The following is a 16,730-nucleotide window of genomic DNA, read 5'->3' on the forward strand; positions in this document are numbered from 1 at the left end:
ATTTTAATAATTCTATATACTTGATATTTAGATATACATACATGTCCGTTTAATAGGCACACATTTGCGATCTGTGCGACTTGTGCGGCAAAATTGGTCACCATCATCACATGCAGGATTACAAATAAAAAGATTATCTGATTAATTTTAAACATTTTTTTGAATAATTAAATAATTAAATGTCGAGACTTTTTATAGTATTGAATATTCTTGTATGGATTTTTTTAACTAATAAGTTTACTACTTGGACAGTCAATTAAATAGAGGAATAAAATAAAACGTAATTTAATTAATCCAAATAAATATTTTTATTGTTGGAATACAAAAAAAGTAATACTTTATTGGTCAGTATTAACATTAATGTTTAATATTTTTTTTATGACATTATTTCAAACTTTTGTGGGTTCAAATATATAAATAATTTATTTATGTGAAATAAATTTTAAACAAACAGGAAAATAAAAAGTTATTTTTCAGCTGGTTCATTTTTTTGTCGCATATATTTATTATAAATGTCTATAACTTAATAAATATTTAATTTATGATAAAAATGATGAGGACCATTTTTGTAGAGAATTAAATTCTCTATAAATTTGTATTGAATGATTTTTTTTGTATCTTTGATAGTTTGGCCGGAAATTAAACTTTTTAATTTCGTCTTCGGCTGCTTGATCTATAAAAGAACAAAAATTAATTAATTAGTTAATTAATTAATCAATTATTTTTTAAAAATTAATTATTCATTTTTAAATGCATCAGAAGTCTAATTGTCGTCAAAAATACTCAGTAGCAGAACTGACTTTATAAATCATCATTAAAAATAAAAAATTATGGATGAAAAAAATTATTTGTGAAAATGTTTTTTTTAATAATGTGATTGAATTATAATTACCATTAACTTGTTAATTAGTAACCAAATAACCTTGGAGGTGAATTATGTTATTTTACATGATAACCAGCATACAATCTGTAATTAATTTATGATTATTATATTTTTTGTATTAAAGATTTTAAATAAAAATAAAGAAATATTTTTTTTTAATTTATCAGAAGTCTAATTGTCGTCAATAATTCTCAGTAGCAGAACTGACTTTTTAAATCATCATATTAAATATTTTTTTGTCATTACAGCGAATTGCTATTTATTTAAATTTTAAAAAATTGAAAATTTTTTTTTAGATTTCTTAAGGCATTTTGAAACAAATTTTTTAAAAATTTATAATGACTTAAGTATTGAATTTACGGAAAAAAGTGTAAAGACTTTTTTGTGGAGAATTTAATCCTCTGTAAATTTAGATGGATTGATTTTTTTCGAATCTTTAATAGTTTAGTCAGAAATTAAACTTTAAGATGAATAGAAAAATTTAATTAATTTTTATACTAAAAAAATTGATCATTAACTTTTTTTTATTTATAACTTTTTAAGGATTCAATTTATGAAAAAAATTACAAAGACCTTTTTTGTAGAAAACTCAATTCTCTACAAAATTTTATTCATTTATTTTGTGCGTATTTTCAATAGATTAGCGGGAATTTTAATTTAAAGTTACTGGTAATTTTATTTGCTTTGGAGTAACAGTAAACTGATGGTTTTAATAATTAAATATTTATATAAAAAAAAAAAATAATAATTACCTTGTCTAAAGATTCGGCCTTTGAGAAAACGATGAAAGCGAATCCTCGTGATCTTTCGGTGTTGGAGTCTGTTTTAACATTGTTACTTTCAATATCACCATAGCTACCAAAGTGATCTCTTAATCCCTCTGTAAAGATAAAAATAAAATAAATTAACAATAAATTCATTTTAATTCAATTAGTATATCGTGTTACTTTAATTAATTTTATTTATTTAAAATTTAAATCAGAAATAAACTGTTAATTGATCTCATTCGACAGTGCCAAACTGTCGTCTGAAGGTGTCCTAAGTTAAATCATCATTTTAAATTTACTTTTTTCTTTTTTTAATTTAAATAAAACCGCAAAATCTATTTGTCGATTCCCATAAATTAAACTCTCGAATAAATTTTTTTCGGAGTTTTTTTCATCACTCACTTTCACTTTTTTTTTTTATGAAAAAATAAATAATATAATAATTACCTTTACTTGAATTTAGACCTTGAAAAATTGAATACGAGCAGCTCCATTTTTTACTTCAAAAATTTCTAGAAAAAAAATAAACTAAAATTTAATAAATCCAAAATAAATTTTTTTTTCGAATTTTGTGAATTTAAAATAAGAATCAGTATTGAATAAATAGTTTTAGTCTCATGCGACAGTGCCATTCTGTCGTCTGAAGGTGTCCTAAGATAAATCATCATTTTAAATTTCCACAAAAAATTAAAAAATTCAAATTACAAAAATTACTTACAATCTCATTTTCCCAATTTGAATTCAACTGGTCGCAAAGTAATTATCCGCTTTCCCAACAAATATTTAAATAAAATATTTCCATCCCTCATTTTTTAAAGATTTAAAATTTTTTTACCACGTGGCAAAATTTAAATTTGCAGTAAAAATTCTTGCGACCAATCTCTCCAACAGCCGGAACCAAAAGAACGTGGCCGTAAAAAAAATCTTCCTTCTGCTCTCCTGCATCAATTAACATTTTCCCCCTCCCCTTCTTTTCTTCCGCAACTCCAATAAAATGTCGCTGCATTAAATTTCCTACTTCAGCGCCTCTACAATCAACTTCCCAACAATCCACCAGGCGTCGCACCATCGACTTCTCATACAAAACTTTTTTTTTTAAACATAACCCAAAAAATTTTAAACAAACCCATTTTCTCCGCTAAATTAATTATAAACAATTAATTTTTTGTAATTAAAATATTTAAAAAAATCCAGTACTTAAATCCCCATCAATAACTACCGCAATTACTCGCAATAAAAAAATTCAATTAAAAATTGTTTAATTACTTAATAGTTTTATTACTACACATTAATTATTAATTTGTTCATAAACTTACAATTACATTTAAATTAAAGACGTAAAAATAAAAACAATAGTAATTGTTTTTAAAAAAACATCTTAATTAAAGATGACAAAAACCCCCGGACATTTTTATACAAAATATTAAATAATAATAATTAATAATTAATAATAAGACAGCATTACAGTAATTATTTGTTTATTAATCGATAAATAGACAAATAAAAAAATTAAAGTAGACAAAAAAAAAAAAGATTATTTTCTAATTATGTTAACTAATTTGTTAATTCTTAATTTTATTTATTATAATTATAATTATTATTTAATTAATTAACTAATTAAAAAAATTAATTAATCAATTAATTAAATTGGGAGATGATACATTAAAAATATTCTGTACAAAAGATTGAGGATTTAATGCAAACAAAATTTCAACTATCGTTTAAACTCATCTACTTAATTATAAATAATAATTATTATTAATTATTTATAATTAATTAATTTATTACTTTAAAATCCAGAACCCTTTTTATTTGATTGATTGTTTGTTTTTTTTTTACTATTGTTTCAAATTAAATTTCATAAAAAGAAAATTTTTTTTTGTTTGTAATTAAAAAATTTCAATTAATAATTATTAATTATTATTATTATTATTTATCATTATTATTAATTATTAATAATAAATTTTATTGAGGTTATTAGGGCCGGAAAATTTTAACGCATGTATGTTACATTGTTTGGTTGGTGGTTTTTTTGATGTTGCGAATCTTGTTGTTGATTGTTATAATTATTTTGCGGCAGTTGTCTGCTTTGTTGTTGTTGATGACGTGATGATTTTATGGAATGATGATTCAATGAATTATGTAATTTGTTGTAAGATTGAAGACCTGAATAAACAAACAAAAAAAAATATAAACATTAATTAGTTATTAGTTACATTGTTTTTACACAAAGTTATTTATCTATTATATATATTTATTTCTATTATAATTGGCATGCAGAATTGTCAAGGTTTATTTATTGGTGAGATAAGGGTGTAAAATTTTTAAGGGAGAATTTTTTGAAATTGTACGTATGAGATAAATATAGGAATATATATTTTAACAAAATATTTTGTACGTGTAGTGAGATAGAGAATTTCAAGACCTTTAAAATGAGTACCAACAAGCCATATTTATTACTAATTGTTTCTGAGGTATATATATTTATATATATGATAATAATAAATATATGTTAGAAATTATTAAAAATAAGTGAGGCTTGTGGGTACTCATTTTAAAGAGCGTTAATTTTTCTATCGATCTAAAGCTAATTTTTTTCCAAATTTTTTTCATTCATAAAAAAAAAAACAATTTGTAAAAATTTGTTTTAATTGTGTAGAATGATGGAGAATTGAAGGCCCTTTGAATTGAGTACCAACAAGCCATACTGATGATCATAAATTTCTGATACATATATGTGAGCATAAATATATAAAATGTATATCTATTAAATTATTAAAAATAAATACAGCTTGTTTGTACTCATATGAAAGGGCTTTAAATTTTCTATTATTCTCGATGAACAATAACAATTTTACAAAAATTTTTTTTTTCAATTGTCAATAATCAAATCATAAAAAAATCAATACTTCACGTTTTTAATCACATAAATTGATAGAGAATTTCAAGTCCTTTAAAAAGAGTACCAACAAGCCATACTTCTAGTCATAAAATTCTAATACATATGTATATGTACATATATGTGTTCATAAAAATATAAAAAATAAGTACGGCTTGTTGGTACTCATTTTGATGGGCTTGAAATTCTCTATCAATTTATGTGATTAAAAATATTAAAATCTACATCTACATTATAGTTAACAGAGTGATGGTTGAGTATAAAAAATGAATGAAATAAAAAAATAGATAAGAAGGATAGAGATTATAGATTGAGAATTACGGGACACTCACCAGTGGTAAATGAATGATTTAAACAGCATAATTGAGCTCGCGATATACGGTATCCCCAAATTAATAGGGTTGGTGCCTTTGGTTCTGGCGACCACCACCACCCCTCTGCTTGCCTCCGTAGCCTGAGCCTCCTGAAATTCATTCATTATTGCAATTGATTTTATTTATTATTATTGTTATCATCAATATTATTACAAGTTATAAACAAAAGTATTATTATAACTTTTTAAAACAAAACAAAAAAAATATATTAACAAGTTAATGTAAATTAAAGAAAAAAAAAATTAAATCACTAAAATCTACATCTACAAATTTAATTAATTAAAAAAAAATATAACTACTAATTATATTTACATAAAAAATTAATTAAGGACTAAAAAAAAATATATGCATATATACATAAATATATATGTTAAAAATTGCAGATACATAAAAATTTAAATTTTAAAATAAAAATAAATAATTAAGTAAATTAAAAAAAAATAATGATGGATATCTGCTAATTGTTAATTAATTGTGTTTTAATTATTTATTATTTTTAAATAATTTATTTATTTATTTATTAAATTAACTACTAAAGAGGCTACAGGCTAAGGTAGTAAGCTGTAGGCTGTGTCCCAAAAAAAATAACGTTCATTTTTTTATTAATTATTATTATTATTAATTATTATTCTACTTAATAATTATTTATTTTAATCAATTTTTTTTTTTAATGAAATCAAAAAAAAAATTAATTCAAAATAAATGGCCAGGAGTTAAAAATGTATTTAGTATTCTGGGTTATTAAGTAGCCAGTAAAAAAAAAAAAAGAAAAAAAAATTCAAGTATTATTTAAATTTTTTTTTTTTTTTTTTAAAGAAAAAAGTGCAAATCGGGAATAATGAAATGTATGAAAATAAACCACGTGGTAAGTGTCATATAAATAATAAATGTGTGTTGATTAATTTAGTTAGTTAATTAATTAATTTAATTAATTAAATAAATAAATAAGAGAAATTAGTAACGTGCTTGAGAAATTCTAGATTTATAATTTTTATATAATTATTGTGACTAAACTATGGGTTTTGGGTGAAAAGTTAGTAAGACTTTTTTTGTAGAGGATTTCATTCTCTACAAAAATATATTGATTGGTTTTTTCGATATTATTGATAAATGAGTGAGGATTTAAATTTCAAAGTTTAAGGAAACGAAAATTTTTGAAATGATTATTGATGACGAGTTTAAATTTAAAATTGTGGGGATACTGTTGCGTTTAGGAAAAAATTGTATGAGACATTTTTTGTAGAGAATTTAATTTACTGTAAAATTGTGTTGATTGATTTTAGCGATTTTCTTGATAGTGGAGTCAGAATTTTACTTTGAAAATTGGAGAAAATAAAATTATTAGTGAAAGTCAAAAAAATTTTGTTTCAATTAAAATTGTGGTTCAAATATTTAATTTACGTGAAAATTTATAAGAATCTTTTTTGTAGAGGATTAAATTTCCTACAAAAAAGTGTTCATTTATTTTTTTTGTTACTTGAACCGTTGTATCGGATTTCAAGTCCCAAATAACCATCAAAAATTCTAGTTAAATAATTGAGCCGAAATCAAAAAAATTTATTTCAATTTTTTCAATCGAATTTAAAAAAAAATTTGTCATGATCTAGAATTTCTCAGAAGAAAAAGTATAAGAAATAAAATACAACAAATATATATAAGCAACGAAAATAAAAAAAAAATGGCTTCGGTGAATTATTCAAATTTCAAAAATTTCTACGTACGATACGAATTTAAAATTTAATTATTAATAAAAAAAAAGGAAATAGGTGGTGGACAAAAATAAAAAAAAAATTTGTATCAATTTAAAAAAAAAGAAAATGGACAAACAAAAAAAGTATAAAATAAACTAAAAAGATGAAGGAACGCTAATGCGTACCTTTACCGCGTGCACCACCGCGACCACCATTGTAGCCACCGTCGTAACTACCGCCATAGCCATAGCCGTCTGCATATGTTATTCAATGACATGGAACACACGGTATTAACAAATACAATCAACAGTAATGAATTACAATTATCATTATCATTATTATTATTATTTAAATAATAACAATTATACCGTGTTTTTATATTATATATTCATCATTATGTTAATTAAAAATAATTATTCAATTAATGGAAAAACAAAAAAAAAAAAAAAAAAAAAACGAAATAAAATTGTAAAATGATTTTTTCAAGAATATATGGAGAATTACTTTTTTTTTAGTAAAAAAAAAATTACATATTCGTTTGATACTGAGTATTTTATAATTAATATGAAAGTATTTTAAATTTAATTTTCGGTCAAGTGTTTTTCATTGAATAGGAAATTTATGTTCTGATGATATGTAGGAGAATAGAGAAATGAAAGAGCTTTAAAATGAATACCAACAAGGCATATTTATTTTTTGACGTTTCAAAGATATATGGATATGACTATAAATATATATAATTTATATTGAATATAAGTATCGCTTGTTGGTACTCATTTTAAAGAGCTTTGAATTCTTAACGATTCTATAGAGTTGAAAAAAATTTTTAATAAACTTATTATTATTTTTTTTTCAATCAAGTAATTGGTATTAAAAAATTTTGGATTTAAAATTTTTGAACTACATAGAATGATAGACGATTCAAAGCTCTTTAAAATGAGTACCAACAAGCTGTATTTATTTTTAGAAATTTTTGACGCATACATTCGTATATAAATATATAACAAATATACCCACTAGATTATTAATAATAACTATGGCTTGTTGGTATTCATTTTAAAGGGCATGAAATATCCTACAATTCTATGAAATTAAAAAAAAAATTTTATGTAAGTTTTTTGAGTCATTCTTCATATTTACAATTGAAAAAAAAAATAATTAATAAAAATTTGTGTCAGTTATAGAATGATAGAGAATCAAAAACCCTTTGAAATGAGTACCGACAAGCCGTACTTATTATAAATTCCTGACATACATATATATAATATATATGAATTCATCAAAATATAAGTATAGCTTGTTGATACTTATTTTAAAGGGCTTTCGATTTCTTATCACCCTAGAGGATTTAAAAATTTTTTTCTCGTATGTTAAGGGCGGATCGACTCGAATATTGAATTTTATTTACTCAATAAAAAAAAAATAAAAATAAATAAAAGTATTAGTAGAGTTGAAGAAAAACTAAAATGTTAATAGAGAAAGTAATAATAAAAATTAAAAATAAAATTATTGTTAAAAAACAAATAAAAATCAAATAAACAATTATTATAATTAAACATTACAATTATTATTATTAATTATTTAAAATTAATAATACTAATTAATAATTACATTACTACCAAGAGAACGATATGTCAAAGATAAAAATTATTTTTTTTTTCTTCAATAAAAAAAAAAGAAATCATTGAATATAAATTTTATTTTTAATTTTTAATCAATTAGAAAAATTTTTTGAATCATTTTCAGTTATAATTTAAATTTATTTTTAATTAAAGTAAAATCAAATAAATTATTTTACGAAAATAAAAATAAATTTGTCTTTACATCAATAAAAAAAAAAATAAAAAAAAAAAAAAATTAAATCTTTGAATTACCGTATCCGGTGTAGTCGTAACCACCGTAGCCGCCATATCCACCGCCATAATAGTCATAACTACCATAGCCATCGTATCCACCACCGTAACCTCCTTGTCCATAACCGCCGCCGTATCCACCGGCACCATAACCACCTTGACTCCATCCCTGGCCGCCGAAACCACGTCCACGTCCACCGCGACCACCGCGTGCAGCACCACGTCCAGCAGCAGCACCACCACGCATACCTCCCATACCGTCTGGTTTAGGTGTTGCTTTTTTAACGTCAACCTGATGTGTAAAATTTGAATTATTATTTTTTTTCTTTTTATCAATTTAATCCGTAAGTCATCAGGATGGCCACAAAAAAATTATTTCAAAATTCCCTCATATTTCCCGGTTTTCCAGTAAAGTTTTTTATGTTTTTCCTCAACGCAGAAATTTTATTCCTAATTGATATTTCAAGTTTTGATTAAATTTTTATTTAATAATTAAATTTGATGATTGAATCATGAAAAACAAAAAAATAAATTAATATGGCCTTACTTTGGATAAATCGATATTAAAAATATGTACGTTAAAATATTTGACAAGAAATTTTTCGATTAAAAGGAATTTAAAATTTACAAAAATTCAGGGATGTTAAAGAAATTCAAATTGTTTTAGTGATTTTCCACAAGCTGTAGAAGGAAAATGGTCGTACGACAAAAACAAAAAGACAAATTGTAGCTTCAGTGTTTAGTTTTTTGATTTGGTTTTGAAATTTTTTTACTCCGGATTAATCAAAAATCGATTATTACTATCGAAAAATTCATTGAAGCCTGTGAACCGTTTTTAAGACGAACAAAATTTTCTTTTAATAGTTTTCTTAGAATTACTCCGGGACCGTGTAATAAAAAAAATTTTTAATCTAGATTAGAAAACTAGACACTTGAAGCTACAATGATTTTTTTTGTCGTACGACCATTTTTCTTCTACAACCTGTGGAAAAATTACTTGAAAATTTGAAATTTTTTTAATAGCTGACGACTAATAAATTTTTTATTTTTAAAATGTCGATGTTAAAAAAAAAATTCGAAAATTGTTAATTGCCTGCTAACTTCATATTCAAAATTTTTTCGACTAATGTTTCATTGAAAATTTTGAACTGTCACAATTAAATTCCCGAATAATTCCCAATTCCATTAAATTCCTTGATAATTTCCGGTATTCCCGGTTTGTGATCACCCTGATAATTAATTAATAAATGAAATTACCTCTTTGCCGTTAATTGTTTGTTTGGGTGTTTTTAAAAGCTCGTTAACAACTTGCTCAGATTCAAAAGTTATGAAACAGAAACCTTTACGTTGGCTTTTTGTTTTATCAAATGGCATCTCAACGTCGACGATCTGTAATTTAAAAAAAAAATTTAATCATTTCAATACTTAATATTTTTAGTAAATTATTAGAGCGAGAGGGAGGATACTTACTTTACCAAACTTTTCAAAGAAACCTTTGATGTCATCGTCAGATAATTCCGTTGACAAACCACCAACGAAAATTTTACCGTGACGGGCTTTAGCTTTTTTGGGATCGACTTTTTTGTTGTTAATAACATGATCTCCGGCCATCATAATCTGTAAATTTAAAATAAGTTATTTGTTTAGTAGGTGTAATTCAAGTTTTTAAATTGAGTAGTTATTGGGGAATGCGTCAGAAGCCTAATTGTCGTCAATTGTACTCAGTAGCAGAACTGACTTAATAGATCATCATTTTAAATTCGGGTTTATTTGGAGTTTAATTTTTAGGGGCTTTAGTAATAGGTTTAAGTAAAATTTACATAAGACTTTTTTGTAGTGAATTTAATCCTCTGTAAATTTGGATTGATTGATTTTTTTCGAATCTTTAATAGTTTAGTCAGAAATTAAACTTTAAGATGAATAGAAAAATTTAGTTAAATTTTATATTAAAAAAATTGATTACAAACTTTTTTTTGATTTATAATTTTTTAAGGATTGAATTTAGATAAAAAATGATAGATATCTTTTTTATAGAAAACTTAATTCTCTAAAAAATTTTATTCATTTATTTTGTGCGTATTTTCAATAGATTAGCGGGAATATTAATTTAAAGTTACTGGGAATTTTATTAGCTTTGGAGAAACAGTAAACTGATGGTTTTAATAATTAAATATTTATATAAAAAAAAAAATAATAATAATAATAATTACCTTGTCCAAAGATTCAGCCTTTGAGAAAACGATGAAAGCGAATCCTCGTGATCTTCCGGTGTTGGGGTCTGTTTTAACATTGATACTTTCAATATCACCATAGCTACCAAAGTGATCTCTTAATTCCTCTGTAAAAATAAAAATAAAATAAATTAACAATAAATTCATTTTAATTTAATTAATATATCGTGTTACTTTAATTAATTTTATTCATTTAAAATTTAAATCAGAAATAAACTATTAATTGATCTCATTCGACAGTGCCAAACTGCCGTCTGAAGGTGTCCTAAGTTAAATCATCATTTTAAATTTACTTTTTTCTTTTTTTTATTTAAATAAAACCCCAGAATTTATTTATCAAATCCCCCAAGTTAAAATATATATAACTAATACTTACTGTCTGTGGTTTCCCAACTGAGTCCACCAACAAATAGTTTCCTGTAATCAAACAAAAAAAAAAAAATTAATACTTAAGATCGAAATAAATTCATTTCAAATTTTTTAAACCCGCGAATTTTTGAAAACTCAACTCACAATTTTTTTTTTAATAAAAAAAATTCATCAGAATTTAAATTCACTCTCTATTACCCTGACATTAATTTTTAAAAAAATTAAATAAAATTTTGAATTTAAAATTTTCCCGCCTTTGATATTTTTAAATTAAAAAAACAAATAAATTACCTATCGTTAAGTGACTCCTGGTTACCATCACTGCCCGATCTGTAAAAACGAAAAAAAAAATCAATAAATAAAAATATTAAACTCCAAAAAAATAAAAAATAAATAAATAAAATAACTTAATTAATTTAAAAATTAATATCTAATGGAATTAAAATTTAAAACTCTATTTATAAGTTTTCAATCAAGTAATTAAATAGACGCAGTGTACAAAATATTATCTTTTAAAATGAAAAATTACAATTAAATCAATCAATCAATTATTACTATCATCATTATTCATAAATCATTAATTAATTTATTAATTATCATTATTATCCATTTGCAAAAGGAACTGACTCGAATCCCCTGGAATGATCTAGAATTGCTGTTAAAAAGTACAACAAAAAATAAATAGTAATAAAAAAAAATAAAATAAAAAATTGGACAAGGAATTTTAAAGTTTAATTTTAAATTTGAATTTTGTAAATTTTTTTCTTATTCTTTTTTCACGACTGTATCAACAATTCTTCAATTTATTTATTTATTAATATAATAATAAATAATTATATTGTTGTCATACCCTTGTAAAGGTAGCTCGTGGTCTCTGTGGAATAAAAATTAATTAATAAATCTAAACAATTATTTTAAACCAAATATATATATAATTCAAAACTAAACCGCGAAAAAGATAAATTGACATTTGTTTTAAAAATTTAAAAATTCAATTTAAAAAATAAAATAAACAAAATCCAGATGCCATAGAGCTGCGCCTAAAAATTCTATACCAAAAAATTTTAAACTCAAAAATTTTAATTTTTAAATTTAAACCTTAATACTAATTTACAAATTAATGTTTTTTTTTACAATTTTTTTACAACAAAAATTTATCAAAAGTTAAACAGAATTTTACATCTTAGTTTTTAAAATTTATAAATTTAAAAAAAAATAAAAATAAAACGAGCAGTTACAATGGCATTACTTATCAAATAAATAAATCTCGATAAATTATTTTCAATTATATTCAATTCAATTGGACAATTCAACAATTCGATTGACTGTAATGGATTTTTACACAAAAGATGATCGGTCATATTTGTTTCTATTGAACGTTTTTAATAAACAAAATAAATATTATTGCTCTCGATATTTTTACTCATTGACAAAATCATTAATTATTTAAATCGTCTAGTTAATGAGTTATTTAATGTTTTTTTTTGCAATTAAATCATCATAGGGCTGGTGATAAATACCGTAGGCACCAGTAATGATACTCCAGAGTATTGTCATGGCTTAATTGATTGATAGTATCCACGTAGTAGAAGATGACATCATCATAAATAATATCCCATCACCATCTCACAATACATCATCATCATCATCATCATAATAATCATCATCATCAACATCATCATCATAATCCATTAATGTGGATCTGGTTAACTGTTTTTACCTGCAGATCAAGCCACATAAACTTGGGTTAATTGCACTCCGATCATATATTTATATATATATAGACATATATATTTTTTAAATGTGGATTAATTTGAGTTTTTTATATTTTTGAAACCTAGACGTTGCTTTGACAATGAATACAATTCTTAATACTTGTGAAATGATTTTATCATTTAATCATATATTTATTGATTGATCAGTTATATGTATGTATATATTTATTTATATATATTTATATTAATCAATTGATTTAACCCAATCAAGTTTTGAAATAAAAACTTTTTTTTTTTATAATCAAGACTCTACTGCGTGATCCAGCAGGAAAATTATTTTTGTTGATATATATCTGGGTGATTTATTTTCATATATTTATAAATTATTCAATTATTAATGTCAGATATTTAAATTTATTAACAAAAATCGAATCCAGTGCTTGATGAAAGACCATTGATGATTTGAAGACATTAATAGTTATAATTAACTCGAGTTATTTCATTACGTTGTCATCTCACATAATTTTAATCACTTATATATTTATTTGAATATTTAATTGTCAATCGAGTAACCATTCTGTAATAACAAAATTTAATAACAAACAAAACAAAAATTTTTTTCGGCTGGTCAATTTACAAATTTTTCAATTAAATTATAAATCTTAACTATTTCTTTTTTTTTTTTTTTAACAAACGCGAGTACAAAGGATTGGGATTTGATTTAAACTGTAAAGCTGAAAAGGTTTAAAAAATTATTCATTATTTTTATCACTAGTGTTATTGTAATTATTTGATAATTTATTGGTTCATTATTTTTTTTAATTAATGTTGTAATTTTTATATTAATTAAAAACTTATTCAATGCATGCAAAATTTTTATTACTAATGATTACCGTAAGATCTAAATTTTTTTTTTTTAATTACAAGATTTAATTTTTATTATAATTATAATAAATTATAAGGATTTGTGGTAATTTTTAATTTTTATATTAAATATGAGAAGGAAATTAATAAAAATTATATTTATTTGATTTCTGTACGAGTGTGAATGTACCAGAAATTAGACAAAGTCATGATTATAAATAAATAGAGTAAATTATTTTAAAAATGCACTTATTAGTTTTTAAATTTTTCAAATGCGCATTTTTAAAAATTTAATTTTATTTATTATTTACTCTGTTTATTTAAAATTTCAAATTTGACGTCTGCTATATTTATGCTCATGATTTTTTATAAAAAAAAAAAAATCAAATATGAAATATCTGTTGCTTTTTTTTTAATTATTTATAAACTGAAACGCCCATTATTTATCAATATCAAATTTGATATCTTTACCGCGTATTAAAACAATTTTTTGTCGCACTTACACAGAAAAAATAATTTTCTGGCGCGAAAAATATTTTGTATCATGAATTAAAGAAAAAAAATTTCTTAAGCCTAGAAAAAATTTCTTAGAATAAAAATTTTTCTCGACTCAAAAAATTTTTTCTTGCTCCAGAATAAATATTTTCTCGCTTAAAGAAAATATTTCCTTTAAATTTATAATGCAAAATTTTCTAAGGGTAAGTGGAAATTTATTGCGAAAAAAATCTTTTTTTTCTGTCGACATGAAAAATTATACATGTAAGTTAATTTAATAAATTACAACTTGATATATCAAATATATACCATGTATTTGATAACTCATATCTTTACTTCCAATAATGAGTCATTTGAAAATTTTTTCTACATCATTTCAATATTCGATTTTTAAATTCTCTTTTTCTTTTACTGTTAATTCAAGTTTTTAAACAATAAATTATGAATAAAAAATTTTTGAAAAAATTGCACCTATAGTTATTTCAATTATCTACAAGTGCACATTTTTATTTATTATTTTTTTGTAATTGATTTGTAGAGAAAAAAATCCGAAAATTTTGAATTGTCTGTCAATTTCCGGATCATAGTTAGCCGGCGTCTAATAATTTTTAGATATTTAAAAATACGATAAATTATAAATAAAAAAAAATTTGAAAAAATTGCATCTTTAGTTTTTTAAATTTTCTACACGTGCATATTTTTAGTTTTTATATTTTCGTCATTGATTTGCAGAAAAAAAAAATCCAAAAATTGTTAATTCTGTTAAGTTTAGGATCATCGAAAATAATTTTTTTTTTTTTTATTCAAAAACTTTCCGGTCTGCGTAATTAAAAAAATTCAACATGAATATTAAATTTATTTTTTTGAAAATATAAAAATTTCCAGACTTGTTATTAAATTAAAAAAAAAAAAATTATTTGATTTCAATACCAAAATTTTTACCATCAAATTTATCACGTGTACGTGCAACAAAAAATAGATATTTAAATAAGAGACGCAGTTCCTTCTCTTAAATTAGAATAATTTTCTACAAAAAAAAAAAGCAAAAAATAAAACAAATCCTTCATTTATTGTAATTCCAATAAACTTTTTTCGCTAGATAAATTACTTGCGTTTAATTATCAGTAATTAATTACTCCTAAATAAAAAATTCGACCAAAACATTAAATATTTACCCACTGAAAAAAAAATTAATATTCGATATTAGTGAGAAAGATTTAGGAGCAAAAAAAAATCTAAAAAAAAATCATTAGTCAGCCATTTTGTGAAAAAAAAAGAGCGTCACCCGACCGGCGGCGTCGGCGTACACGCGACAATTAAACACAAGTAAAAAAAACGAACGTTAAAATTAACAATCATATACATATATATTTATGTATATATAAAAAATATATTAACCCGTCTTATATTTACACTAAAAGGAAATATTACAATAGATAAAAATATGTAGTAAATGTAAAGAAATATAAGATGCAAATGGATTACTTTTGAATTTATAAATAATTTCGGAGCGCGCGCCATTTTGAAAAAAATTTAACGCGTCTGAAATGTACTTTTTTTTTGTACTTTAATTTAAAGAAAATAAATATATATGATAAAATATAGTAATATATTTATGATATTTAAGATAAATAATATTAATATAATAAATAAAATAATAATTTACTTGTCGTCTTGTGAATCCTGGCCATTTTCATTGGCGTCACCGGCATCGCCGCCATTTCCAGTCTCGTTTTGAGCCGCATCTCCGTTTTGTTCATAACTTTGATCAGTAATATCTTCGGTAAAATCTTTGTTATCTTGTTCAGCCATTGTTGTTATTAATTATTTATAATAAATATAAATATTTTAAAATATATATTTATATAAATATATATATATATATATAAATTAATTTAATTTAATAGTTAATTAAATTAATTTAAAAATAGTAAACTAGCACTCGCGTATTAGTTTTTAAATTTAAAAAAAAAATACAATACACTTAAGATATAAGAGAATTAAATAACACACGTCTGTACTGGACGACGATCTGAGGGAGAAGAATGACACGCCAATTGTGAATTGTAAATGCGTCTGCGTTTTTAGGAATTATGGGTAATTTTATGGTGACGATGATCGCTTGTAAGACGCGCGAACCAATAGAATTTTAGTATATCAGTAGTGTGTCATATTCGAGGTAGTTTTCACCCCGGGGTAATGACGCCGTTTATTTTCAAATATTTTTTCTGTATAATTAGAGTTCATTTCAAGCCGGGAATTATGGGGAAAATGAGGGAAAGTTAAATAGTAATTGCGGGTGAGAGTAAAATTTTTTGAAAAAGTTTTTATGGTTTTTGAGGGAGGAATTTATTTTTTTTAAAAAAGTTGGTTTTGAGAGACGTCACTGGTGAGGATCAATAGTTTTGGTGTGAAAAATTAAATATAGAGGACGCGGTGGTAAATTTCGCGGGAAGAATTTGGGCATGCGCGAGTGGTGGGGATTAAAAATTTTTAGGCGGGATAAATTTGAATAATCTGAAGTTAGCAATGAGTGGTAATGTAATTGACAAGTGGCAATTTTTTTAATTTTAGCGGAAGTCAATGAAA

At 23.4% G+C, this 16,730-nt stretch overlaps 1 protein-coding gene across 8 annotated transcripts; it reads right to left on the reverse strand.

Moving 5' to 3' along the window:
- Positions 1-581: 581 nt before the first annotated feature.
- Positions 582-16,192, reverse strand: LOC130678220 (RNA-binding protein squid). 8 transcript variants are annotated; one of them, XM_057485305.1, is made up of 13 exons: positions 15,808-16,192; positions 11,359-11,397; positions 11,075-11,115; positions 10,678-10,805; positions 9,938-10,084; positions 9,725-9,856; positions 8,552-8,759; positions 6,800-6,868; positions 2,369-3,816; positions 2,098-2,162; positions 1,636-1,763; positions 893-967; positions 582-673 (listed from the first exon to the last, which is right to left on the reverse strand). In XM_057485305.1, the coding sequence occupies exons 1-9, from the start codon at positions 15,951-15,953 to the stop codon at positions 3,644-3,646; spliced, it is 1,083 nt and encodes a 360-aa protein (XP_057341288.1). In that variant the 5' UTR covers positions 15,954-16,192; the 3' UTR covers positions 582-673; positions 893-967; positions 1,636-1,763; positions 2,098-2,162; positions 2,369-3,643. The 8 variants fall into 8 exon arrangements, with proteins under 8 accessions (XP_057341288.1, XP_057341287.1, XP_057341291.1 ...); XM_057485304.1 differs by having other exon boundaries at positions 8,489-8,759; XM_057485308.1 differs by lacking the exon at positions 6,800-6,868.
- Positions 16,193-16,730: the final 538 nt, after the last annotated feature.

This window comes from Microplitis mediator, chromosome 1 (genome assembly GCF_029852145.1).
Source record: "Microplitis mediator isolate UGA2020A chromosome 1, iyMicMedi2.1, whole genome shotgun sequence".
Lineage (NCBI taxonomy): Eukaryota > Metazoa > Arthropoda > Insecta > Hymenoptera > Braconidae > Microplitis > Microplitis mediator.